A 26,587-nucleotide genomic window follows, 5' to 3' on the forward strand; every position below is an offset into this window, starting at 1 on the left:
CCTGCTACTTCTGATTCACAGGCCTCTATGTTGACCCATTCGAAGCCAGGTATGCTGCGAGATGCTTCAACTGTGGAACCTGTGGATGTCTCTACCTTGGATGGGTCCAGAGCCGCTGTGCAAGCACCAGCTTCTGAGGGTGTATTCAGGCCTACGGACTTGCATATTAAACCAACGCCTCCTTCTTCATTTAGGCCTTAATCTCGAACCATGCCTAAGAAACCAATCCCCGGGCTGCATGCTCAGGCCTCTATGCCAAAAAAACAAATAAGAATGGCTGAAGAATCTTATAACTCTAATCAGGAGAAGCCAACCTTCCCCTTCTAAGAGACCTAGAACCGAAGTTATTTATGAATCTTCTGACCAGGATTCTGATTTCTCTGATGATCTGGATTTCCCCTTATCTACTTATGAGGATTCTGATGCAGAGGACTCTATTCCTTCTGCTTCCCCTCCAGATGATTTTTCTTTTGGTGAAACCTTACATATTCTAAGGGTGCATTTCCACTCGGAAAGCCAGGATTTTTCTGATTCATAAAAGAGGCTTAGGGATTTCTTACTCCTGCCTCAGCATAGGCCTTTTGCTATACCTCCTGTACTAGACATTGTTTATGATGCCTTTTCGGAATCTAATTTGACCCCTGATTCTTTGCCTCCTGCTCCCAGAAACCCTGACAGATATTACAAGGTTCCTGATTCGCACAAGTTCCTTTTTTAAAAATCCTATTGCGGATCCAGAAACTATTTTACAGGGACCCAATGGCATTAAGGCTTCTACTGCTAAAAATCCTACCCCTTCTGATAGAGACTCCAGGGCGCTGGATAGATGGGGTAAGAAGGTTTACACTTCTGCAACCTTGGCCATTATGGCTTTCAACTGCCAGTTTTATATGTTAAAGTATCAACAACATGTTATTGGATTGCTTAAACAGAAAATTATGTTGAATCTTGACTGTGCTGAAAATAAAGAATTACAGGATTTAATGCATTCTGCTGAACAGGCTAGAAAACATACTTTGCAATGTGGATTTGATTCATTAGAGGCCTCTTGCAGGGCTGCTGTTACTGGGTCTGTGCTCAGAAGGTATGCATGGCTTAAGGAGCGATCTTTGCCTGATCATTGTAAAGCTAAACTGTGGGATGCTCCCTTAAATCAGGACTGCCTGTTTGGCAACAAAGCTGAGGAAGTTCTTAAAAAGATGGAAGATAAAGCTAAATCTATGCAAACTGTTAAAGATTTCTTACAAGTTCTGCCTACTAGATTTAGTAGGCATTGGCCCTCTAAGGATTGGTCCTTTCCAGACCCTTCCAGGTCTTCTCAAGCCTAGCCCAGACACAGCAGAAACCCCCAGGTTTCAGTCCCAGGGGACACACAAGACTAAGCAGTGGGGAGTTTCCGCACCCAAATCTGGGAGTAGTAAGACACCTCCCTATGGAAAACTGTCACAGTGACTTGCTTTTAAAACTTCCAAGCACTTCCCAACGGAATGCTCCTTTAGGCGGAAAGATTGGTCTGCTGGCCAAAAACTGGGAACTCATTACCCAGGACAAATGGGTTTTAAATATAGTGTCCCAAGGATACAGATTTCACTTCCACATGTTACCAACACCAAGCAGGTGGCCAGATTTGTCCCCAAATCAGTGGGCAGTGGCCCAAAATCAAGTACTCTCTCTCTTAAGCATGGGGACTATTCAGTTGGTACCATAAGAGGAAAAGGGATAAGGTTTCTATTCAAGACTTTTCCTGTACCCTGAAAAGCATGGCATCCTGCCCTGGACTTTTCTACTCTAAACACCTTTCTGCTGATTCCAAAATTCAAAATGCTGACTCTTCACCAGCTGCTTCCTATGCTAGGCAAAGATGCATGGTTGGCAACATTAGACTTGAAAGAAGCATACCTGCACATCCCTATCAGGGAGTCTTGCTGAAGATACCTACGCTTCAAAGCAGGCTACATGCACTATCAGTTCTCTGCACTGCCCTTTGGCTTATCTACTATGGCCAGGGTATTCACAAAGTGCCTAGCTCCAGTCATTGCATTTTGCAGGCAAAGAAATATTCAGATATACCCATACCTGGACAATTGTCTAATTCAGGCAGAAAGCCAGGGCATAATTTTGAATCATCTGGCCTTTGTTCAAAGGGTGCTGACTTGTCTGGGGTACACCATAAATGAAAAGAAATCACACCTGGTACCCTGTCAATAAGTTATATAACTGGGAGCAAGCTTGAGTACAACTTCCCAGATGGCTTTCCTCACGCTAGAGAAACGGATTAATTTGACAACCTACTTCAAACAAGTGGCCACAAAATCCCAGTTATCTGCAAGGCAAATACTGCAGGCCTTGGGGTTCATGGCCTCCTGCATTCTTCTAATTCCATATGCAAGGCTGCATTTGAAGAAACTACAATGGTATCTCAAAAGCCTATGGTGTCAACATTCAGAGGATCTAGAAGCAGTGATTCATATCATACCTTGCCTACGCCTAGAGTTTCTTTGGTGGACAGAGGCCTGCCACCAAAAAGGGGACTACCATTCACACTACCCCCTGCCACCCAAACCTTAAGAACAGATGCATCAAACTATCCATGGGGGGCTCACCTGTCAAGGAAGTGCATTCAGGGCAAATGGAACCCAAGTCAAATGCACCTGCACATAAATCAAAAGGAAATGTTAGCTGTACAGAATGCTCTGACAGCCTTCAAGGACCACATTCTTACAGGTTAACTAATGGTAAAGACGGACAACACCACTGTCATGTGGTACATAAACAAACAGGGGGGTACACATTCTTACCCCCTCTGCAGACTAGCCATGGCATTGTGGAACACAGCCTTGAGCTACCAAGTGAATCTACAAGCTCAATTCCTGGCAGAAGGACTAAGCAGAAACCTCATGGACCCACATGAGTGGAAACTGGAACCAAGGATTTTCAACATGTTGACAAGCAAATGAGGGAGCCCAGATATAGACGTGTTTGCCTCCCCCCAGAACCATCAATTGGACAAGTTTTGCACAAGGATTCCCCACAAGCTAGCTTGGAAAGTGGATGCTCTATCCTTCATCTGGAAAAACCTATCAGTTTATGCCTTTCCTCCTCTGCCTCTGCTCTCCAAGGTACTACTAAAGATCAAACCGGACAAACCAAGGACGTTTTTAATTGTACCAGACTGGTCACGCCAACACTGATACCCCCTCTTGGACATTGTGTCACGCTTGGCCTCATGTCACTTGCCTCAGACTCCTTCCCTGTCTCAGCAGGGGAACCAGATTCTGCACCCTCAGCTGCAAACCCTGAACCTAGCAGCCTGGCTAATTACCTAATCTCTCCTTTACCATCCCTTGGTAAATCAGTAATGGATATGATTTTAGAGGCAAGGAGGCCTAGTACTAGAAAAATCTTATGCTGCAAAATGGAAAAGATTATGTGCCTGGAACCAGTCTCAAGGGATGAGTGCAGCAGTGCCCAATTTGCCTCAGATTCTACAATACATGACTGAGATGCTTCATAAGGGCTTGTTCTTTTCCTCCATCAAAATTCATGCCTGATCCATTTCAGCTCATTATAGCACAGAGCCTCCCCTCTTCTCTCACCCACTGCTCAAGCAGTTCCTCAGAGGGGCCAAAAATTTAAGGCCACCCAGGAAAGCTCCAACTCCAGCCTGGGACCTTAACTTTGTCTGGGAGAAACTCACTCTTCCTCATTTCGAGCCAGCTGCTACTGCAGATTTGAAATTCCTTTCCTGGAAAACAGCTTTCCTTTTAGCAATCACTTCTGCAAGAAGGGTATCTGAATTACAGGCCCTTATGGCAGTGGAGCCTTTCATCATCTTTCATGCGAACAGGGTGTCCCTCAGAACCATTCCCTCCTTCATGGCCAAGGTGGTATCCAGTGTGGCTCTTAATCAGTCCATTAATTTGCCTACCTTCTTTCCTAACCCACAGAGCAAAGGGGAATGGATACTGCACTCCTTAGATGTGCACAGACAACTTAGATTCTATTTGGACAGGACTAAACCTCAAAGGAAATCTGAACAACTGCTGGTGGCATTTGCTGCAAGGACAGAGGGGAAGCTATTTCAAAGCAAACCATTTCAAAATGGATAGGCCACTGCATTCATTTCTGCTATAAGCACCATGGAAAACCTATCCCACAGGCCATCAGACCCCATTCAACCAGGGCTGCATCTACCTCTACAGCCTTTCTCAGGGGCGTGCCTACCAGGGACATCCTAGAAGCTGCTACCTGGAGTTCTGTACATACTTTCACCAAGCATTATCATTTGCCAATTTTCTCTAAATCCAGCGCTTGCTTTGCCACTACAGTCTTGCAGGGCCTTATAGCTGGTCCTAATTTTATTTAAATTCCTCCTCCCAACCTTAGCTTTGGAACTCTACCCAAATGTAATGACTGCAACGGTGAAACACAAAGAACCGAGTACAGTTGTGTACACTTACCGTAAATGTAGATGTTCGAGTGTATTCACTGTTGCAGTCCTGGTTACCCTCCCTCCAGCCCCCTTTCTTCTTTTGGCTATACCTCTACTCTCCCTTACTATGCTCAAAAAGCTTTTTGGTGTATTTGCTTTTTTGTTGGAGGTATATCCTTGTATTTATAGATTTAATTGCTTCCCATTAGGGGGCACCTGACATCTGGGGCAAGAAAAACTGATGTAATAGTGTCGGCTGCATGTTTTATACCCCTGACAACCTGACATCATGGAAGAAGGGACAGCATCCGACGCAGGACCCAAGACTTTGTTAATCAGGCCATCTGAGGGCTACTGCAAGCAGATAACCCAAATGTAATGACTGCAGCAGTGAATACACTCGAACATCTACATTTATGGTAAGTGTACACAACTGTACTTTTTTTTAATAGTCCAGGTTGGGTGACAAGTTCAGATGCTAATTTTCTTTGTCTCCAGGGATTTGGTAACCTTATATGATCACTGATATTTCCACAGGCTTTGTTATTTTCATGGCCATTGATCCCAGTCATTATGTGGAGAATAAAACTTGAACCAGAATTAAATTAAAGTTTGAGTAAGCTGGGCATAGCTGTTTTTGTTTTTGACAGGACACCTGACAGTGATTAGGTAATTTTATCTCTACAGTTTGCAGCCCAGTTATCAAAGACGTACTAGACCTCTCAGCTGTACCTGTTTTGAAAGAACACGCCTATTTTGAGTTCTGCATTACCCCTGCACATGATGTAGTTTTTTTTTTTGGAGGCATGTCCCTATATTCAGGCCTGATTTTACCATTCCACACAATTTTCTGAATCCCCTTCATCAGATGTGATTTTTGAAGCTGTCTCATATGTAGAAAATCATACTACCTGACCAACATACTAGTGGCACCAGTAATTTAAAGAAATAGATAACACATCTTCCTTTTTGGAAGCAAAAATAAATTACCTTGTATGGTAGACTTTTGCTGTATAGTTCATTGAAGTCTACAGATTTGCACTGTCTCTTTGATAATGTGCTTATATTTTTCCATCATTTCGGTCATTCTCTGCTTATATTTTTCCATCATTTTTGTCACTCTGTTTTTTAATATGTTTTTGTGTAGTATCTCACGTTCCTACTGGAAGCAGGAAAAGTTATGTGCTGTTTGGCAATCAAATTTTAAGGTAATTAGATGTCTACATTTTTGGCTGGATGTACCTAGTTTTCAAGGGCCTTTGTAGCTGTTTTCATTGTCTGCAGGCAGTAGAATAGCTATGGTGGGGTGAAAGGGACAGCTGCCCCAGTTGCAGAGTGTCATGTGGTATAGTTAGCCAATCCCAATCATTTTTCTGTGCATAACAACCAGCATTAAAATGCTAGTGTTGCATCTGCAATCTAAACTGAGTGCTGGAGTGCTCTGTGTGTGCTATAAACTGTTGCCACTGCTTGCTACAAATTTAGCAAGCAGTTGCTACAGTTTAAAACTAGAAAAGAGATTTTATTTTTGGAGGGATATCAGAATAGAGGAGTGAGCCCAGGTGCAGTATTGGGTAGCTACACCTCTGTCTGTAGGTTGAGAGGTATGAAACTACATCCATATCAAAAATTCCCAGTGGTTCCACCACTAGGAAGCAACTTCAAACACTGACGTCCACACACATCACTTGATATGCATAGAACACTGTAATAAACATTCTTCCAGCCTTCCCATTATGTGGATGACTCTCACTCTCCCTAAAACTTGTATAAACTAACTGAGATCACATAAAGCACAAAAAAGGGAAACAGCTGGTATTATGTAGTATCAAATGTTCCCTCTTCTCTGTTTGCATGACCTCCAGTTCTACCACCAAAACATAATTAGTTCTGTTCAGGATTCACAATTACTGAAATATTGGGCTAGTGAGGCACTCTGTGAATGGGACCCAGGCATTGAGAATGTGCAGACTGGGTTGGTGATGAGGTGCTATTTTCACATGTTGTCTGCAGGAAGTCATATGTTACAGTATAAAAAAGAAAAAAAGAGAATTTAGAGGCCAACTGGATTCTCAGATTAAGAGCAAATGCAGGACATGGCCTTAATGACCATGAAACGATGAGACCCATCTTGAAGAATAGACCCTTACGTAGATAGAACATGTTTGTGTTCGTATGGTTTATAACTATATGTTGCATTTGTGCATTCTTTTTATTTAGATAGGAAATGCCATGCATTTTATTGTGGTTACAGTTTATACTGCATTTATGTACTTTTAAATGTTATACACCTTGTGATCATGTGATTGTTGAATGTTTGATATAAGTAGAGGTGTGTGAGTGCCATTTTATATACACTTGAAGAAGCATTCAGTGAAAGCACTTGTGTTTGTGTGAATAAATCAGCTGAGGAATCTGGAGCCTTGCCTCTGTTTGTTGTTCTTTTTTATTGGATTGGTTCTGTTTCTACACAGAGGTACTTGGTTACTGTTGGACTTTTTGGCCTTGATATGTTACAGTATATTTCTTCCGTCTTGCATGTCCTAATCGGAGTTTAGTTGGAATGGCATGTGCAGTGGTGTAAAATGATTCATGTTCATACTGTTGTACAGTGCAGCTAGAATGTGCAAGACTATATTCAGAGGAACTGTGAAGAAATAATGGTGGCCCATATCTATATTAATCAGACAACAGAGATTCTGATTCTTTTAACAATCTTTTTTTTTTAATCGTCAAGAACATTATTCACTTAAAATACAGGTCTGATATACATCCTCAGCAAGATGCAAAACCCTGCAGAGGCAGTTAATGTAAGGAAAATATCTGTAGACTTGTCTTCCAATAATGTGTTGAAACTGTAGAGCTGCCTGCTGAGATGGAAGGTTTTAACTGAATAAAGACTTTCAGAATAAGTCGAGGCAGTCAGTCTCCTGCTTTGTTAAAGAAACCCTCAGAAATACTATGAAGAAAAAGTAATGCTTGATAAAGTACTGCCTGTAAATCATGTTTTTGTAGCTCTCCTTTCCCACTTTATGAAGTACAGCATTAGATATGCTTGACCTACTTCATCTGTAATTCAGCTGCAAGTTCTACAGTTGACAGCCAGTAAAACATAACTTTGCTGCATTTTGCTCTCCCTGTAATGCCACCCCTGTCCTTTTTTCCTATTTCTGCAGTAAATGTATTTAACCAGCAGATCTGGAATCTCAAACTCATGGCCCTCGGACATCAAGCAACTCTTAAACCAGCATAATTACAGAAGAGAGACGATACTACACTACCTGCATTTCTTTTTGTCTTGGAGATAATGGCCCTAGTCTGAGTTTCATAGACTTCGTACAGCACCAGTAGTTATTTTAGTCACCGACCCCTATAATAGATGAAAAGGATGAGATATGCACACACTTTTTATATTGCTGTTATGCTTTGGGGAAGACTGCCCTGTGGATTGGGTTGTTGTATTCTTTTGTCTGACATAATTAGAATACTCTCCCTTCTTTTAAAATTGAAACTTTTTGTGTTAATGGTAGCTGCTGCTGTTCCCACCCATTCTTTCTCGCACATTATGTGCTTTAAAAGGTACCAGCACTGCTCTAGGTCACTTATTTTGCCAATTGTCATTTAAGTGGAAACTGTACAGAATGATTTGTTGATTTGTGAAATTTTCATGTTTGTGGTTTACTAGGAAATTATTAAATATATCCTGTTCTATGTAGAATGAACTCTGAAATTTGGGCTGTAGCAGGAGGTGCCATGTATACACCAGGGTCTGGCTGCTGGGGAATGAAGCAGAGCATTATGCCACTTGTGTACCGGGGACCTTATAAAAGGGGACGCTGTGTGGGAGGAATTACCATGAGACACCTGGCTGCTGTTATGCATGCTTCAATCTAGAAATAACAGCAGAAAAAAAAGCAATCTGCATGCTGCTGTGATTGCCTTTATTTTGTGGCGTTGTGCCATCTTTTGGTCACTAGGTAACATCATTATCTGTATGAAGTGCAAATTTAAGATGTGAGCTCATTATTTCATATACTGTGCATAACATTCGCTGGCAGTGTAAGAGGAATGCAAAACAAAATAAGTGCTGAGGACATTACACAGAGGAGGGTTAAATGCAAATTTACCAAGTATGTTTATACATGTGGCAAGATTCAGTCTTGAACCATCAAACTTAACTGCACTGCCTTACCTTCACTGGAGGGATACTTGTTAACTCCACCATCTTTGCATTTTGAAATATATTGGACCCTTAATGAAGTCTAAGTGGCAGTTGGACTGCAGTTGTTCTAAAGTCATATAGTTATAATCCAGTGTTTCAGACTGATTTAGTACATCATGTATATTGTTTTGCTATGTGCTTTCCTCATTCATGATCATGTTTTTTTTTTTCTTGACTTGCTGGAGCTAAAACTTGACTCATTGTCAGGCTTTTTACTTTTAGAGACATTTGCATATATATAGTCACATTCTAAAAAAAGAGGTAGTTGGAAATTCATGCCTAGACTACTAGTGTCATCAAAGGATCCATATTTTAGTAATATCTGCAGATATCGAAGGGTGGTGGCTGGCATATATGTCTTTATACATTGCTAATTTCATTGAGCACTGACCGGGAAGTACAGTTTCATCTTACTGATATGCTCTTTAGTTATGATGACTGCACACCACTTTATAACATCAGTTGCAAACATTTTATAATGTGTGTGTGTGTTTTTTTTTTCATGGCATTCTTAGTTGAAGCTGTAGCATTGATTATTTTTGTAGTTCAGGTTATAAATGTGCACAGATTACAGATACATTGTTAAATATCTTACAGAATGATTGCATGGAACCACAGTCTATAGCCAACCCTTTACTTTGTATTTTACATCTCACTTTGCATGTCTGCAGCTGTGAAAACACTTAATTACCCTAAGAAATTATTCACAGTTAGAGAATCTTTAGAAAAGATTGCAGTATATAAGAGCTAAAAATGAATGCTAGGAAGCAGCTCTAATTTAGTTGCACATGTTCATAAGCTGCTCTTGTTTTGCAGCCTCCATTGAGCTGTGGAGGTCACGTCTGGGCCGGGTGATATACTCCGTGGCAAACTGTCTGCTGATGATGAAGGTACGTGGGCGGCAGAGAACTGCAGAAATACCGTATATATTGGAACACAGTGTCTGCTGAGAAAAGGACCAAAACCACTGATGTTTTCTAGCGAACTAAGAAGTTCAGTAAGAAAATGAGTGAACCACATTAGAAATATACAGGATTATAATAACAATGAATCTTACTACACACATTTTATTTAATATTTAAAATGTGTAGTTTTGATTTGTAATAAAAAATGTACATTCTAACATGGTTACAGATGACAGAATAATGAGGGACTTTTACTTCAAGGCTGTTACAAATTTTTCTTATATTAGTTTCAGAAAATATATTTGTACCATTAACAAGAATATGTAAGGCATGCAATTTGTAAAGTTTAAATATGTATAGGTTTAGCAACGCAATGACATTGAGCTGCATTCCTACATATGTGTAAATGCTTCTCAAAAATATAGAATTTGGCTGACTTCTAAGATCATCAGTCATTTGAATTACTTTGGTTACTTGGAACAGTGATGAAGAAAAGACATTGTAAACAGTATGGTGTTTTGGGAACTGCTGTTTAAAGCAGCAACCCATTGTTTTCAGTGTTGTGAGAGAAAGGGAGCAAGATAAAAATGCACTGAAAAAGAAATGCGGTTGGAAACCACTAGCATTCAACTGTAGCAAAAGGGCAAGCAGAACAATCTTAGGCATTGTATTTAATATATTTCTTAATCACTGTCTTACTTGCTTTTTATTTTCATATGTTTGTTTTATTGGAACCTGACTAGCCAGACTTGTCCTTTAAAGACTGTAAGTGGCAACTGTTCTTAATGACCATTGTAAATGCTAATTATCATCAATTTTCAAACCCAAATCTCAGCTGCTGTGAATGCATCTTACAGTAGTATGGTAGAGCTACAATGCCATCTGCTGTATGACTGGGATATTCCAGGCTTTACTGCTGGCATCAGTTTAACTAATTCATTTCACGTCCTCTGGTCTCCTATTTTCTGATTCAGTCAAATAAGATCATCAGCACCATATCAGGGTACCTCTTACAACTTGAGATTTAACCTCCCCTGCCCATTATTGTGAGGAACGTGAATCAGGTTGGTGGTGTGAGTGAAAGTGAGTGTTTGCAGATTTGTACTCGCAGTCATCACACACTTCTTTGAATTAATATGCCCTGTTTAACAATGTAGTTTATGTATTATTCTTCAAGTAAGAGTTTGCAAAATAACCGACAAACTGTCACCTTTTGGTTAAGGTACAGCTGTAAAATCTAAGACATTCTGGTAACCTTACCTCCAACTCTCTGCATTCAAGTTCATTTTTTTTTTGCAGTTTTATTTCTGCAGTTGACTACAGTGGGATCACACAGGTAATAAGATAGTCATTCTTTCAGAGCATTCTGTAACTGTCAACTTTGTGTTGCTGACACTCTGAAATGAAAGTTTGAACCATAGATGGGTTTTCAGAAGGAAAAAAGTCTGCATTCAGGAACTTTTGGCAATGAGTATAAGTAGAGATATGGATGCATCTGTTGTGCTTTTGTAATATTTCTGTTGATGCTGATAACAAATATGGCTTTGGATATTGTGTTATTCCTCAAGAGGCATTTACTTTCATAGCAGTTTTCATGTTTAGGTTGCTGCAACAACCACGGTATTTAAGTCTCTCTGCCCTCTAAATGACCAGGTCAGCATGGGGGTTAAGAACAGATGCCTAGCATTTTGTCCTCTAACATGCCTACTGTTACCTGTCCATTGTTTGTGTACAGAGTAAAGATTTAAACAGATATCCAACCTTCTGTCATCAAACATGATCACAGTCACCACTGCATTAATGCCTCTGTACTATATAGTGGCTGAGGACTGATATCCAGCAACCTGCCCATTAACGTTACCAGCCTAATAATTGTTCTCTACAGTATAAAGGACATGACCAAATGCTTATCAGTCTGCCTTATAATATGACCAGTTTTAGTAATAAGCTGCAGATGGCTTGATTGTTAAAATGAAATGCCTTGCAAGCTATGCTGTAACATAAAGGCAGAAAAACAGTTGTTGTGAAGTGAAAAAGAGCTAGAATCTCCCTTTAGACATTTCCTTCTCTTCTCTCGCAGGCAGACCTTACTGTTGGTCTGACACACTTGTCCTGCTTTTTGTTGCTAGGACATGGTTTCAGTGGTTGACCCACTGGGAATTAGTTTTCTCGAGAAGTATAAGATAAGACATAGTGCCTGTATTGTGTAGTTTGTTGGTAATCAGAGCAAGTTTCACTCACTTCCCCTTTACAGATCTTTTCTCTGAATGTGGATCTCCAACAGTGTGCAGATAGCAGTTTATGGATTTGCTTCTATAATATTTCTTTTATGAAATATTTCACCAAAGCATAACACTCGTAGGTCTCATCTTCTTTGCTCATGAATTAGTGATAGAGCCAAAAATAATGAGGAAAGGGCACAAAATCGGGGACAATTTTTGAATGTCTGTCTAATTCACTTAGTTAATAGAAGGACAAATTTTACATCAAGATGCATTTTCTGAAGAATAAAAAGTATGTAACTCTAAGGGCTGGCATTACTGAATGATGCTAATCTTGAGTCATTTATTAGAAAATTAAAATGTTTTAGGGACAGGGCAAAAATATAAGGCAAAATCAAAGACAGCTGATATCGGTGATAGTACTATAACTCATGACCTGCAACCTGTAGATCTGAAGTCTCTTCCATCTGTTGTTCTGTGGATGGGTTATCAGATCGGTCTCAGATCCGACTTCAGCCACTATAAAATTTTGGATCCACTGCTCAGGCTCCTCCCCTTACCTGTAACGTCCTGCAATGAGAGAGATTCCTCAGATTTTGTTTGCCACTTGACTGGTAGGTTAGTTAAGTGCTAACTCTTTTTGGTGCTTTTTTGTCTGTCTCCTTTTTCGGAGTTTAGCTCCAGTACTTCTGACTTTCCCTTACCCTAAGAAAAAGGAACTGAAAAAGCAGTCCCCAGTGTTCTCCCCTTCTTTGGCTCCAGCACCAAAGATTGCATTTGGGTCTTACCTTCACATTGGAGCGTTTTCTCACTGGATCCAGAACCATGCATTTTTCTGGAGCCAGTAGCATCCAGACTGAGATCCCCCATTCTTTAGGAGAGGCTCCTACATTGAATCTCTAGACCTTCTTCCATTACTTCCTCTCTCTGCTCAGTCCTCCAGGAGTCTTTCAGAAGCTAATGTGGATAAGCTGAAGAGGAAGTTCCTCAGGACCCAAATCCAGCTTGAGTTCTCCCGGCTCCAACCCCTGTCACGACTGGGAGAATAGTTTGATGTTCTTCGTGTTTCACTGTTGCAGATGTCCTTCAAGGATGCAACTGCAGTCCTAACATATGGGTTGTCCTGCCTCAGGCAGCCCTTCGGTCGGCCGGATTCCAAAGTCTGGGTCTGGCCTCGGCTGATGTCGCACTTCACCCGACGTCATAGCTGCTGTTTATTGGGTATAAAGGCATCAGCCGACGCCATTTTCCTCAGTCTTTCTTGCCGCGTGGTGCCTGAAGCAGAAGCTGTTCGCAAGTGCCGGTCGGTCAGATCCAGAGATTTCTACTACCGAAGACTTCTAAAAAGCTAAGTACCCGTTGGGGACTCTTTCTTGCCTCAGCCGATGTCAGAAAAAGTAAATAATTGTTTAACTTGTGGGAAACAAATACCTCATAAGGATTTCCACTCTTACTGCCTTCCTTGCTTAGGCCCAGACCACGACGTATCAGCTTGTCTAGCCTGTGCTTCCTTCAACCGACGGACACTTAGACGTCGGTCGGAGTTTGCAGAGGAGTTTTTTGGTCCCGCTTTTGCTTACAAAATGCCGTCGGAGACTCCGGCTACACAAATAGCTAAAAAGCGCAAGGAAAAGGACCGACGCTCGCGGTCCGCGGTTTTGGCTGAAACCGCGGTTAGGCCAACCGCGAGTGTCTCGGTTCCGGTTGAAACAGAGTCCTCGGTACTTCCTTCGGCCGAAAGCATGCCTCCTATAGCCGAGGCCTCACAGAGCATGGTCGAATCTGCTACTGAAATTACTGCTACAGAAGCAGGCACCCAGGATTTGTCAGATACTATTCCTTTAGACATATCTACCCCTGCACGTGGGGCTGCTAGACCCCCTGCTTCTATGTCTATCAAGGCTTTTGCCAGGGCTAAAGCAGCTAAATCTTCTAAGGCCTTACCTGCTAAAACTCCCCCACATAGGCCTACCTCTAGTTCACAAATACTCAGCCTGGCTGAGGATCTCATTTCTTTGATCAGGGGATCCCAATCTCACCCAGACAGGGCCTCTCAGCCCCCTTCAGATAAGAGGCCTAGGACTGAACCCCCGGAACCTGTCTCCACAGACTATTCCTCGGAGGATTCGGACATTACAGACCCTCAGGAAGGCCCATATTCTCCTTATGAGGATTCTGATGCAGAAGACTCCATTCCTTCTGCTTCTCCTCCTGAAGAATTTTCTTTTGGGGAAACCTTACATGCTATGAGAGAGCATTTCCAATGGCAGGGCCAGGATTTTTCAGATTCAAGGAAAAGGCTAAGGACTTTTTTACACTTACCACAGCATAGGCCTTTAGCCATTCCTCCAGTACTAACAGTAGTTGATGATGCATTTAATGATGCCTGTACTGCTCCTGATTCTCTTCCTCCGGCCCCTGCCAAGCCTGACAGATATTACAGGGTTCCGGACACGCACTACCATTTGTATAAGGCTCCTGTTGCAGACCCCGAAACCATTTCACAGGGCCTGAAAGGTGTGGCAGCTGCTTCTGCCAAAAAGCCTCTCCCCTCTGATAGGGAATCTAGAGCATTAGAGAGATGGGGTAAAAAAGTTTATACTTCTGCTGCTCTTTCGGCTAGGGCCTTAAACTGTCAATTTCACATGATTCAGTAGCAGGAATTTTTGTTAGACCAGCTAAATAAAAAACTGTCCTCTCCTGAACCTATAGACCGCAAGTCTCTTCAGGATTTGGTACATAACTCTCAGCAGGTCAGTAACCATTTCTTAAAATGTGGCTATGATGCACTGGAGGCTTCCTTTAGATCAGCTATGACTGGAACAGTGATTCGAAGACATGCATGGTTAAAAGAACAATCTTTACCAGACCATGTTAAATCAAAACTCCTAGATGCTCCCATGGAGAAACAAAGTTTATTTGGCTCCCCTTCACAGGAGGTTCTAAAGAAGGTGGAAGAAAAAGCAAAATCTGTCCAAACAGTCAAGGATTTCTTACAGGTCCAACCTCCAAGGTTTAGCAGAAATTGGCCTTCGAAAAATTGGTCCGTTCCAGACAACTCCAGAGCACAGAGAGGCAGAAATAGACGCCCAAGAGGCAGAAATCAATCTAGGGGTGCCTACAGGGGACGTCAGTGGCAACCTACCAATCAGAGATGTACTGCCACAGATTCAACTACAACCACCTCCACAGGACAGACCCAATGACTTGGCTCTGATACCGCCTACCAGGGAACAACTGGAAGCTCCCTTGGGCGGAAAGCTTGCTTTATTTTCAGACAACTGGCATTACATTACAGGAGACAAATGGATTTTACAAACAATAGACAAGGGCTACAGGTTTCACTTCCACACTCTACCAAAAAAGAGGGGAATGCCAAACCTACCACCAAACCAAAAAACAGACGCTCTAAGACAAATCAACAACTTACTAAGGATGAGAGCTATAGAAAAGGTGCCACCTATGGAACAAGGCCAAGGATTTTACTCCAGGCTTTTCCTGGTACCAAGAAAAGAAAATCAATAGAGACCTATTCTCGACTTGTCCGCACTGAACACATACCTCATTGTTCCAAAATTCAAAATGCTGACCCTCCAGCAGCTTCTTCCCATGCTGGGCAAGGAGTCTTGGCTGGTGACTCTAGATCTCAAGGAGGCATACCTGCACGTCCCTATACGACCAGATTGCAGAAGACACCTCAGATTTCTTGCAGGATCAGAGCATTATCAATTCTCAGCATTGCCCTTTGGCTTATCTACTGCGCCCAGAGTATTCACGAAATGCCTGGCATCAGTAATTGCTCATTGCAGACTTCAGGGAATTCAAATTTACCCATACCTGGACGACTGCCTAATACAAGCGGACAACAAGGCAAAATTAACAAAAGATTTGGAAAATGTCATACAACTGTTGCAAGCCTTGGGATACACAGTCAACATGCAGAAGACAAGACTAGTACCATCCCAAAGGATAACATTCTTGGGGGCAGAACTGGACACATCAACTCAGATGGCCTTTCTCACAGAAGAAAACAAAAGCAACTACCAGGCTATTTCATGTCATTAACAAAACAAACTCAGCTTACTGCAAGGAAAGTCCTGCAAGCCCTGGGTTACATGGCATCCTGCATAATATTGATTCCGCATGCCAGGCTACATATGAGAAAGTTACAATGGTACCTAAGGAATGTATGGTCTCAACACCAGCACAGTCTAGAAGACCAGATTCCAGTAATTCCATGCCTGAAGCAAGAATTCCTGTGGTGGGCTCAGGCCTGTCAGTTGAACACAGGCTTGCCTTTCCACAAACCACAGCCAAGCCAGACCATCACCACGGATGCCTCAGACCTAGGATGGGGGGCTCACATGGTGGACAAGTGTATACAAGGCCTATGGACCCAAGACCAGCTGAATCTACACATAAATCTAAAGGAGATGCTGGCAGTGAAATATGCGATCCAGGCATTCAGACCACTCCTTCAACAGGGTCATCTGCTCATAAGGACGGACAATACCACAGTCATGTGGTACATCAACAAACAGGGAGGTACACATTCATATCCTCTATGCCGGATGGCAATGGACCTGTGGAATGTGGCCCTGAACCTCAACATTCTACTTCAGGCCAGATTTGTACCAGGAAAAGAAAATTCTCTAGCAGACACCTTAAGCAGAACTACCACGGATGCTCACGAATGGATGCTGCATCCAGATATTTTCAAAGCCATAACAAAGAAATGGGGACTACCACAGATAGACCTGTTTGCCTCCCCACACAATCACCAATTGAAGAAATTCTGCACAAGAGCATACCACCCACTTGCTTGGAGGGTGGACTCACTTTCCTTCAGCTGGAAAACCTGACAGCATATGCATTTCCACCTCTTCTCTTGATGTACAAAGTTCTACTGAAGATCAAAGAGGATCAACCAAGGGTAATTCTGATAGCTCCAGACTGGCCGAGACAACATTGGTACCCGCTACTGAGAAGCATGTCTCGGACACACGCATGGCATCTTCCTCTATGTCCCTTACTACTAACACAGGACAACTACAAGATCCTACATCCAAACTTGAAAACACTGCAGCTAGCTGCTTGGAATATTGCATAACACAAAATAACCCAGATTTATCTCAGAGGGTTAAGGACATTATCCTGGAGGCACGCAGACCCTCCACAAGGAAGACTTATTCAGCCAAGTGGAAAAGATACCTCATTTGGAGTGCAGCAAAGGGAGAAAATGTCTCATTGGCAAACATAGCACACATCCTGGAATATTTAGCAGAGCTGTTCCATTGGCCTGTCTTACTCCTCCATTAAGATTCATGCATCAGCAATTTCAGCAGAATACAACTTGGATCCTCCTGTCTTCTCTCATCCTCTACTCAGGCAGTTCTTGAGAGGAATCAAAAATGTAAAGCCTCCAAGGAAACCGCCTTTACGTACATGGGACCTCAACTTTGTGCTGGAAAAGTTAACTCTTCCCCCTTTTGAACCAGCAGCAACAGCAGAATTACAATTCTTGTCTTGGAAAACTGCTTTCCTACTAGCAATCACTTCAGCAAGAAGGGTATCTGAGTTACAGGCATTAATGGCAGTACAACCCTTCCTTATCTTCCATCAGGACAGAGTCTCTCTGAGAACCAACCCTACCTTTATGCCAAAAGTGGTCTCCAGAGTATCATTGAACCAAGCGATTCATTTACCTACATTCTTCCCCAACCCACAGAACAGGGGAAAGACTGCTACATACCTTGGATGTGCACAGACAATTACGCTACTATCTGGACAGAACTAAGACCAGCAGAAAAACTGACCAGCTTTTGGTAGCATATGCAACAGGAATGCAAGGAAAAGCAATTTCAAAACAGACCATCTCAAAATGGATAGGAAATTGCATTCGTTTTTGTTACTCTTTTCATGGAAAGACAACTCCTGATAATATCAGACCTCATTCCACAAGAGCTAAAGCCACCACTACAGCTTTCCTACGAGGAGTGGCTACCAAAGACATTTTAGAAGCTGCTACCTGGAGCTCCGTGCATACATTTGCCAAGCATTACAATCTTCCTTTATACTCTAGATCCCGAGCAGGCTTTGCAACTGCTGTTTTACAAGGGATCTTAACTACACCATCTTTATCTTAGTGCCTCCTCCCCCAGTTTGGCTATGGTATTCTACCCATATGGTAGAACTGCAGATGCATCCTTGAAGGACATAGTACAGTTTTGTACCTACCATAAATGTAGATGTCCGAGAGGTATGCATCTGCAGTCAGGATTACCCACCCTCCTTCCCCTCTGTGGTACTCCTAGGGTATTTACCCATCTTTCAGCTAGCTGGGGGAATCTGTTATGGTGTATTTGTTGTATATATGTATATATATATATATATTTTTTATATTGTTTGCTCTCTACTGTTTGGAATTATTTGCATTTATCCAAATTTAGCCTTACTAGAGGGCACCTGGCATCTGGGGCAAGAAACACTGAGGAAAATGGCGTTGGCTGATGCCTTTATACCCAATAAACAGCAGCTATGACGTCGGGTGAAGTGCGACTTCAGCCGAGGCCAGACCTAGACTTTGGAATCCGGCCGACCGAAGGGCTGCCTGAGGCAGGACAACCCATATGTTAGGACTGCAGATGCATACCTCTCGGACATCTACATTTATGGTAGGTACAAAACTGTACTTTATCACATGTGGGTTATCTGCCTGCAGATAGCCCTCAGCCGGCTTGAATATCAAAGTCTTGGATCCCTGCGTCAGATGCTGTCTCTTCTTCCATGATGTCAAGTCATCAGGGGTATAAAACATGCAGCCGATGCCATTACATCAGTCTTTCTTGCTGTGCGGTGCCCGAAGTAGAAGCAGTTTGCAAGTGCCGGTCGTCCGACTCTCGAAATTTTCATTTTTGAGTTTCAGAACCGAAGTCTTCAAAAAAGCTAAGTACCCCATTGGGGATCCTTTTTCTTGCTCCAAACCGATGTCAGTAAAAGTTAACAATTGTATTACCTGTGGAAAGCAAATACTTCATAAAGATTTTCATTCGTACTGCATTCCTTGCTTAGGCCCAGACCACGAACTATTCGTCTTTGGTTTATTTTTGCTGCAAATTATTTTGGTTCTCAGTTTATCCAGAAATGGCTTTGGTAAGCCATCCGACTACCGACATTCCAAAAAACATGAAGATAAAGACAGAGACAGACCGCATAGGTCCAAAGCTGCTGACGACGCTTCCATTAAGCTAGTCGCCAGTTCGCTGGTACTCAGTGAGGCGCTTTTGCAGCCCCTGATGCCCATTACTTCAGATTTGCAGGTCTCTACTGAGACCCATTCGGAGTCCGGTATGCCGCGAGATGCTTCTTCTACTGTGGAACCTGCAGATGTCTCTACCTTGGATGGGCCCGGAGCCGCTGTGCAGGCACCGGCTTCTGAGGGTGTATTCAGGCCTACTGACTTACATTTCAAACCAACGCCATCTTCTTCTTCTTCAAGGCCTAAAACTCGACCCACTTCTAGAAAACCAACGTCCAAACCGCAGAGTCAGGCCCATATGCCTAAAAAACAAATGATAGGAATGGCTGAAGACCTTATTACTTTAATTAGGGGAAGCCAGCCTTCACCCTCTAAGAGACCTAGAACTGATTTTCCTTCTGACTCTTCTGATCAGGATTCTGAAATTTCAGTTTCTTCTGATTACCAGGATTTATCCTTATCTACCTATGAGGATTCTGATGCAGAGGACTCCATTCCCTCTGCTTCCCCTCCAGAAGATTTTTCTTTTGGTGAAACCTTGCACATTCTTAGGGAGCATTTCCGCTGGGAAAGCCAGGATTTCTCTGACTCAAAAAAGAGGCTTAGGGAATTCTTACTCCTCCCTCAACACAGGCCTTTAGTTATCCCTCCTGTCCTGGACATTGTAGATGATGCCTTCTTGGAATCCAGCCTGGCCCCAGACACTTTACCTCCAGCTCCCAGGAAACCTGACAGGTATTACAGAGTACCTGACTCTCACAAGTTCCAATTCAAGAATCCTATTGCTGACCCAGAGACCATTTCCCAAAGACCCTACCCCCTCTGATAGAGATTCCAGGGCCTTGGACAGATGGGGGTAAGAAGGTATACACTTCTGTTACTTTGGCCATTAGGGCCTTAAAGTCCCAGTTTCATATGTTAAAGTATCAGCAGCATATTATGGGACTACTTAAACAGAAAATTATGTTGATTCGAGATTGTGCTGAAAACAAAGAATTACAGGATTTAATGCATTATGCTGAACAAATTGGTAAACATACTTTGCAATGTGGTTTTGACTCTTCAGAAGCATCTTGCAGGGCTGCTGTCACTGGGTTTGTTCTTAGAAGGCATGCTTGGCTTGAGGAGCAAAATTTGCCAGATAATGTTAAAGCTAAATTACTGGATGCTCCCTTAAACCAAGACCGCCTGTTTGGCAACAAAGCAGAAGAAGTCCATAAAAAGATGGAGGAAAAATCTAAATCTGTGCAAACTGTTAAAGATTTCCTACAAGTACAGCCTCCCAGATTTAGTAGGCATTGGCCTTCTAAGAATTGGTCCTTTCTTGTCTCTTCCAGGCCTTCTCAGTACAAACCCAGGAACAGCAGACCACTTAGGCTACAGTCTCAAGGTACTCACAGGCCTAAGCAGTGGGGGGCTCCCACTTCCAAAGCTGGAAGTAGTAAGACATTCCCCTATGGAAAAATGTCAGAATGACTTAACCTTAGATCTTCCAAGCCCTGCTCAACTGCATGCTCCCTTAGGGGGAAAGATCGCCCGGCATGCAAAAAACTGGGAACTCATTACCCAGGACAAATGGGTTTTAAATGTAGTTTTCCAAGGATACATATTCCACTTCCACACATTACCAACCCCAAATAGTTGGCCAGACCTACTCGCAAATCAGTGGGCATAGGCTTAACAGCAGGTTCTCTCTCTTCTAAGTATCAGGGCTATTCAACCTGTCCCAGCATTAGAAAGGGGACAAGGTTTGTACTCAAGACTTTTCCTGGTACCCAGAAAAGACAGCTCCTGGCATCCTATCCTGGACCTCTCTATTCTAAACACCTTTTTGGTAATCCCAAAATTCAAAATGCTAACACATCAACAGCTACTTCCTATGCTAGGCAAATATGCCTGGTTGGCAACCTTAGACTTAAAGGAAGCTTACCTGCACATTCTAATAATGGAATCTTGCAGGAAATACCTACGCTTCAGATCAGGCTCCATGCACTATCGGTTCTCTGCACTTCCCTTTGGGTTATCCACTGCGCCCAGGGTATTCACAAAGTGCCTAGCTCCAGTCATTGTATTTTGCAGGCAAAGAAATATTCAAATATACCCATACGTGGACGATTGTCTAATTCAGGCAGAAAGCCAGGACATGCTACTAAAACATCTGGCATTTGTAAAGAAACTTCTAACCTCTCTGGGGTACACCATAAATGAAAAGAAATCTCATCTAGTACCCTGCCAACAAATTGTATTCCTGGGAGCAAGCTGGAACACAACTTCCCAGATGGCTTACCTCACGCCAGAGGAACAAGTTTGACAGCCTACTTCAAACTACTGGACACAAAGACCCAGCTATCTCCTGCAAGCCCTGGGGTTCATGGCCTTTTGCATTCTACTAATTCCATATGCAAGACTGCATATGTGGAAACTACAATGATATCTAAAAAGCATATGGTGTCAACATTCTCAGGACCTGGAATCAGTGATTCCTATCATTCCTTGTATAAAGACAGAGTTCATTTGGTGGTCAGAGGCCTGCTACCACAACAAGGGGCTCCCATTCACTCTACCCCTGCCGCCCAAACCCTAACAACAGATGCATCAGACTATGCATGGGGGGCCCACTTGGCAGGGCAGTGCATTCAGGGCAAATGGAACCCGTGTCAGATGCACCTGCATATCAATCAAAAAGAAATGTTAGCTGAACAGAATTCCCTGACAGCCTTCAAGGACCACATTTTTTCCAGGACAATTATTGGTAAAGACAGACAACACCACTGTTGTGGTACATAAACAAGCAGGAGGGAACCCACTCGTACCCTCTCTGCAATACAGCCTTGAGCTACCAAGTGCACCTACAAGCTTGATTCCTGCCAGGCAAGCTAAATTCACTGGCAGACGACCTAAGCAGAAATCGCATGGACCCACACGAGTGGAAACTGGAACCAAAGATATTCAACCTTTTGAGAAACAAATGGGGGAATCCAGAGATAGACCTGTTTGCCTCCCCTCAGAACTACCAATTGGACAAATCCTGCACAAGGACTTCCCACAGTCAAGCTTGGAAAGTGGATGCCCTGTCCTTCACCTGGGAAAGCCTCTCAGTTTATGCCTTTCCTCCCCTGCCCCTTCTCTCAAAAGTTCTGCTAAAGATCAAACAGGACAAACCAAGGACAATACTGATTGCACCAGACTGGCCACGCCAGCACTGGTACCCCCTCTTGCACAGTATGTCACTGCTGGAGCCATGAAACCTGCCTCAGACCCCTTCCCTGCTGTCCCAGCAGGAGGGCCAGATTCTACACCCTCAGCTTCAAACCCTGAACCTTGCAGCCTGGCTAATTCCTTGAGCTCTCCAATAGCATCCCTCAATAAGCAGGTGCTAGATGTCATTCTGGAGGCAAGGAGGCCTAGTACTAGAAAATCCTATGCTGAAAAGTGGAAAATATACTGTTCCTGGAGCCAGACTCAGGGGATGGGCACAACGGTGCCCAGCTTGCTGCATATTCTTCAGTACTTAACAGAGATGCTCCACAAGGGCCTTTCCTTCTCGTCAATTAAAATTCATGCCTCTGCTATTTCAGCACATTATAATACTGAACCACCCCTCTTCTCTCACCCCCAGCTAAAGCAATTCCTCAGAGGGGCCAAAATTTTAAGACCACCCAGGAGAGCCCCTACTCCAGCCTGGGACCTTAATTTTGTATTGGAAAAGCTTACTCTACCTCCTTCTGAGCCAGCTGCAACTGCAGAGTTGAAATTCCTTTCTTGGAAAACAGCCTTCCTTCTAGCCATAACTTCAGCAAAAAGAGTGTCTGAATTACAGGCCCTCATGGCAGTGGGAGCCCTTCATCGTCTTCCATGCAGACAGGGTGTCTCTCAGGACCAATCCTTCCTTTATGCCCAAGGTGGTGTCTAGTGTGGCCCTTAGTCAAGTCCATTCATTTGCCTACTTTTTTCCCTAATCCACAGAACAAAGGAGAATGAATAGTGCACTCTTTGGATGTGCACAGACAACTTAGATTTTATTTGGACAGGACTAAGCCTCTCAGAAAATCTGAACAGCTACTAGTTGGCTTTGCTGCAGGGGCAGAGGGGAAGGCCATCTGAAAGCAAGCATTTCTGCTATAAGCACCATTTAAAACCTACCTCACAAGGGGATAAGATCACATTCCACCACCATTCTACCTCTACAGCCTTTCTCAGAGGTGTCCCTACCAGGGACATCCTAGAAGCTGCTACCTTGAGCTCTGTACATACCTTCACCAAGCATTACCACATGCCTATTTTTTCTAAATCCAGAGCTGGTTTTGCCACTGCAGTCTTGCAGGGCTTAATAGCTGGTCCTAATGCTCTCTAACTTCCTCCTCCCTTCCTTAGCTTTGGGAATCAACCCAAATGTGATGACTGCAACAGTGAAGCACGAAGAACATAGTACAGTTGTGTTCAATTACCGTAAATGTAGATGTTTGAGTGTATTCACTGTTGCAGTCCTGGTTACCCTCCCTCCAGCCCCCTGACTTGTCTTTGGTATACGTCTCTTCTTGTTTAGTGTATTTCAGCTTTCTGGTGTATTTGCTTTTCATTGGAGGTGTAACCTAGCATATAATTGCTTGCCGTTATGGGGGCACCTGATATCTGGGACAAGAAAAACTGATGTAATGGCATCGGCTGCTGCATGTTTTATACCCCTGATGACCTGACGTCATGGAAAAAGAGACAGCATCTGGCGCAGAGATCCAAGACTTTGATATTCAGGCCAGCTGAGGGCTACCTGCAGGGCAGATAACCCAAATGTGATGACTGCAAGAGTGAATACACTCAAATATCTACATTTATGGTAAGTGTACGCAACTGTACTTTCTCTTCATCAGATTACTGTTCCTTCCCCAGTCTGTCCTTAGGAGTCAGGGCTTTCGGGTCTAAGTACTTCCAGGGGTATATCTGCATCAGATCCGAAGTTCTCATGTTCTTTGACTCTGGCATTCTTTGACTGGCATTATCTCTGATCCAGTCAGCTGCTAGTGGCTTGGATCCTAACGGATGTCCGGGCTGAGGCATTGGCCTAGGAGAGTAAGTGCAACTCTGAGATTCTTGAAACATTCCCTTTCCTTTGGGGCTTCAGCATTGGACAGTTCAACTGCAACATCTGCTTCAAAGCCAAGTTAGGCAGGACTTCGAGACCAGTCCTGTTTGGGGGCCTAGCTCCTATTGAAAGGGTTTCTGGGCCTGTCTTGGGCTCTGCTTTTGAAGCCTTCAAGAGAGTGCTTTCTCATTCTAGCAAACTTGTATCCATCCTTCCCCCACAAGATTTCTGCAGGTACTGATCCTACTTCCTGTATCCTGTCTGGACAGCCAGTCTTCAAAATTCTTGAGTCTGTCCACATTGAGGACCTCCAGTCGATTTCTGAATCCTCAACAATAGCATCTTACTGGGGAGGTTCATCAGATGCATGAGTATAAAAGGAATCACACTGATTACCTACAGGCATCCCTAACTGAAGATAATGATTTTGATGAGGTGAAGGTGTCCCCCAGATGCCCTTTGAGGATGAATCATTTGGCAAAATTTTAGAAAGACTCAGAAAAAGGATGTGGTCCTTCAAAGCTTCATCCCAAGAGGAGTCAGTATTTCTTGACACTTTTGGGGCTTTCCCATCTGTTTCTTGGGTCCCCCCCAGCAGACACGATGGTATATTTAATCCCTAAATTAACTTGTGAGGAACCAGAACCCATCCCATGCGAACAGAATGCATTCTTGGTTTCATCGAAGGACTGTTCTTATTGGAGTAAGGGCCCAGCTGTTGTTTCCATGGTGGTGGCAGGCATCACCAAGAAGGAACTGGCTGAAGAGAGTTTTGCTAACCATCCCCCAAACAGGGATTGTCAAGCACTGGACTGATTTGGGAAGAAATTCTATGCATCAGTAACCTTTGGGATCGGGGCACTGAGTTATCTGATGCATGTTATGCACTTCCAGAGAGATTTGACCAGGGAGCACTCCAGATCTCTCTCAGGATCTGTGTTTGCTGAGGAGAGAAGGTCTGTCAACTCGCACTTGGCTACCCTTTGATCTTTGCCTAATGTCCCAATGCACCTCATCTTCAATACCACACAAGTTACCTCAAGAGCTGCAGGCACTGGCATAACTGTATGGAGACATGCTTAGATGTACCTAGTCAGTTTTGCTGAACACTTCAAAATGTCATTCATCAGTGCTGTATATGATGGATTGACCCTCTTCCATGCAAAAGTTAAAGAAATTCTGTCCAGGAATGAACAAGATGGTAAGAGACTGTCTCCCATAAGGATCAGATGTTCTTCATGTTTCACTGTTGCAGTCATCACATTTGGATTATCCTGCCAGGGGTAGCCCACGGTCGGCCCAAATACCAGAGGCTTAGTATTTCTGCGTCAATTGCTGTCGCTCCAGGACTGAGGTCAGGTCGTCAGTGGTATAAAATCAGGCAGCCGACACCATTACAGCAGTCTTACTTGCTGAGGAGCCCGAAGCAGATGCAGTTCACTTGAGTGCCGGTCAGCCTCTACCTGAGTTTTCATTTCCGAATTGAAGTCTTATAAAGCTAAGTACCCTGTTGGGGATCCTTTTTTCCTACTCTAACTGATGTCAGAAAAAGTTAACAATTGTCTCGCCTGTGGAAAGCAAATGCCACACTGAGACTTCCATTCTTAATGCGTCACCTGTTTAGGCCCAGACCACGACATCCCTTGCTGTCGCTTTTGTGTTTTGTTCAACCCCAGAACTATATGTCGTTGGGCCTTTATTGTAGCTAGATATTTTCGCACTCAGTTCTCCAATTCCGATATGGCTTCTGTAAACTATCAAACTATCGATGACTCTGGTGCTTCTGAATATGAAGACATGCAAATCCCTCTCTGCTTATGAGGATTCCGATGCATTGGAATCCATTCCTTCTGCCTCTCCACCCAAGGATATTTCATTTGGTGAAACCCTTCATACTTTAAGGGAGCATTTCCAATGGGAATGTCAGGACTATCTTCAGTCAAAAAAAGAGACCAGGGGAATTCTTAAATTTACCACAGCACAGACCTTTGGCCATTCCTCTGGTCCTGGATGTTGTTGATGTTTTTATGGAATCCAGTTTGACTCCTGGCACCCTTCCTCCTGCTCCCAGGAAACCTGACAGGTACTACAGAGTCCCTGACTCTCTCAAATTCCTTTTCAAAAATCTTGCTGCTGACCCAGAAGTCCTCTCCCAAGGACCTAAAGGAATTAAAGCAACCTCAGCTAAGAATCCCACCCCTCAGACAGGGATTCCTGAGCTTTAGACAGATGAGGTAAAAAAGTATACATTTCTGCTACTCTTGCAATTAGAGCACTAAATTGTCAGTTCCACATGCTGAAATAAAAGCAGCATATCGTGGAACTCCTAAAACAAAAAATATCTACCTTTCCTGTTTGTGCAGAAAATAAAGAATTACAAGAGCTTATGCATTCTGCAAGGCAAGTTACTAAGTACACCTTGCAATGTGGCTTTGACACCCTAGAAGCATCTTGCAGGGCAGCAGTCA

The 26,587-nt window shown here is 43.2% G+C and overlaps 1 protein-coding gene across 1 annotated transcript in view; it reads left to right on the forward strand.

The window, feature by feature from the left end:
• TRAPPC12 (trafficking protein particle complex subunit 12) overlaps positions 1-26,587 on the forward strand; it is a 791,394-nt gene that overhangs the window by 522,006 nt on the left and 242,801 nt on the right. The window contains exon 12 of the mRNA XM_044070401.1: positions 9,471-9,544. Within this exon, the coding sequence (XP_043926336.1) occupies positions 9,471-9,544 (74 nt within the window). The remainder of the gene's footprint in view (positions 1-9,470; positions 9,545-26,587) is intronic.

This window comes from Protopterus annectens, chromosome 1.part0 (assembly GCF_019279795.1).
Source record: "Protopterus annectens isolate FY-2018-M chromosome 1.part0, PAN1.0, whole genome shotgun sequence".
NCBI classification, from domain to species: domain Eukaryota; kingdom Metazoa; phylum Chordata; order Ceratodontiformes; family Protopteridae; genus Protopterus; species Protopterus annectens.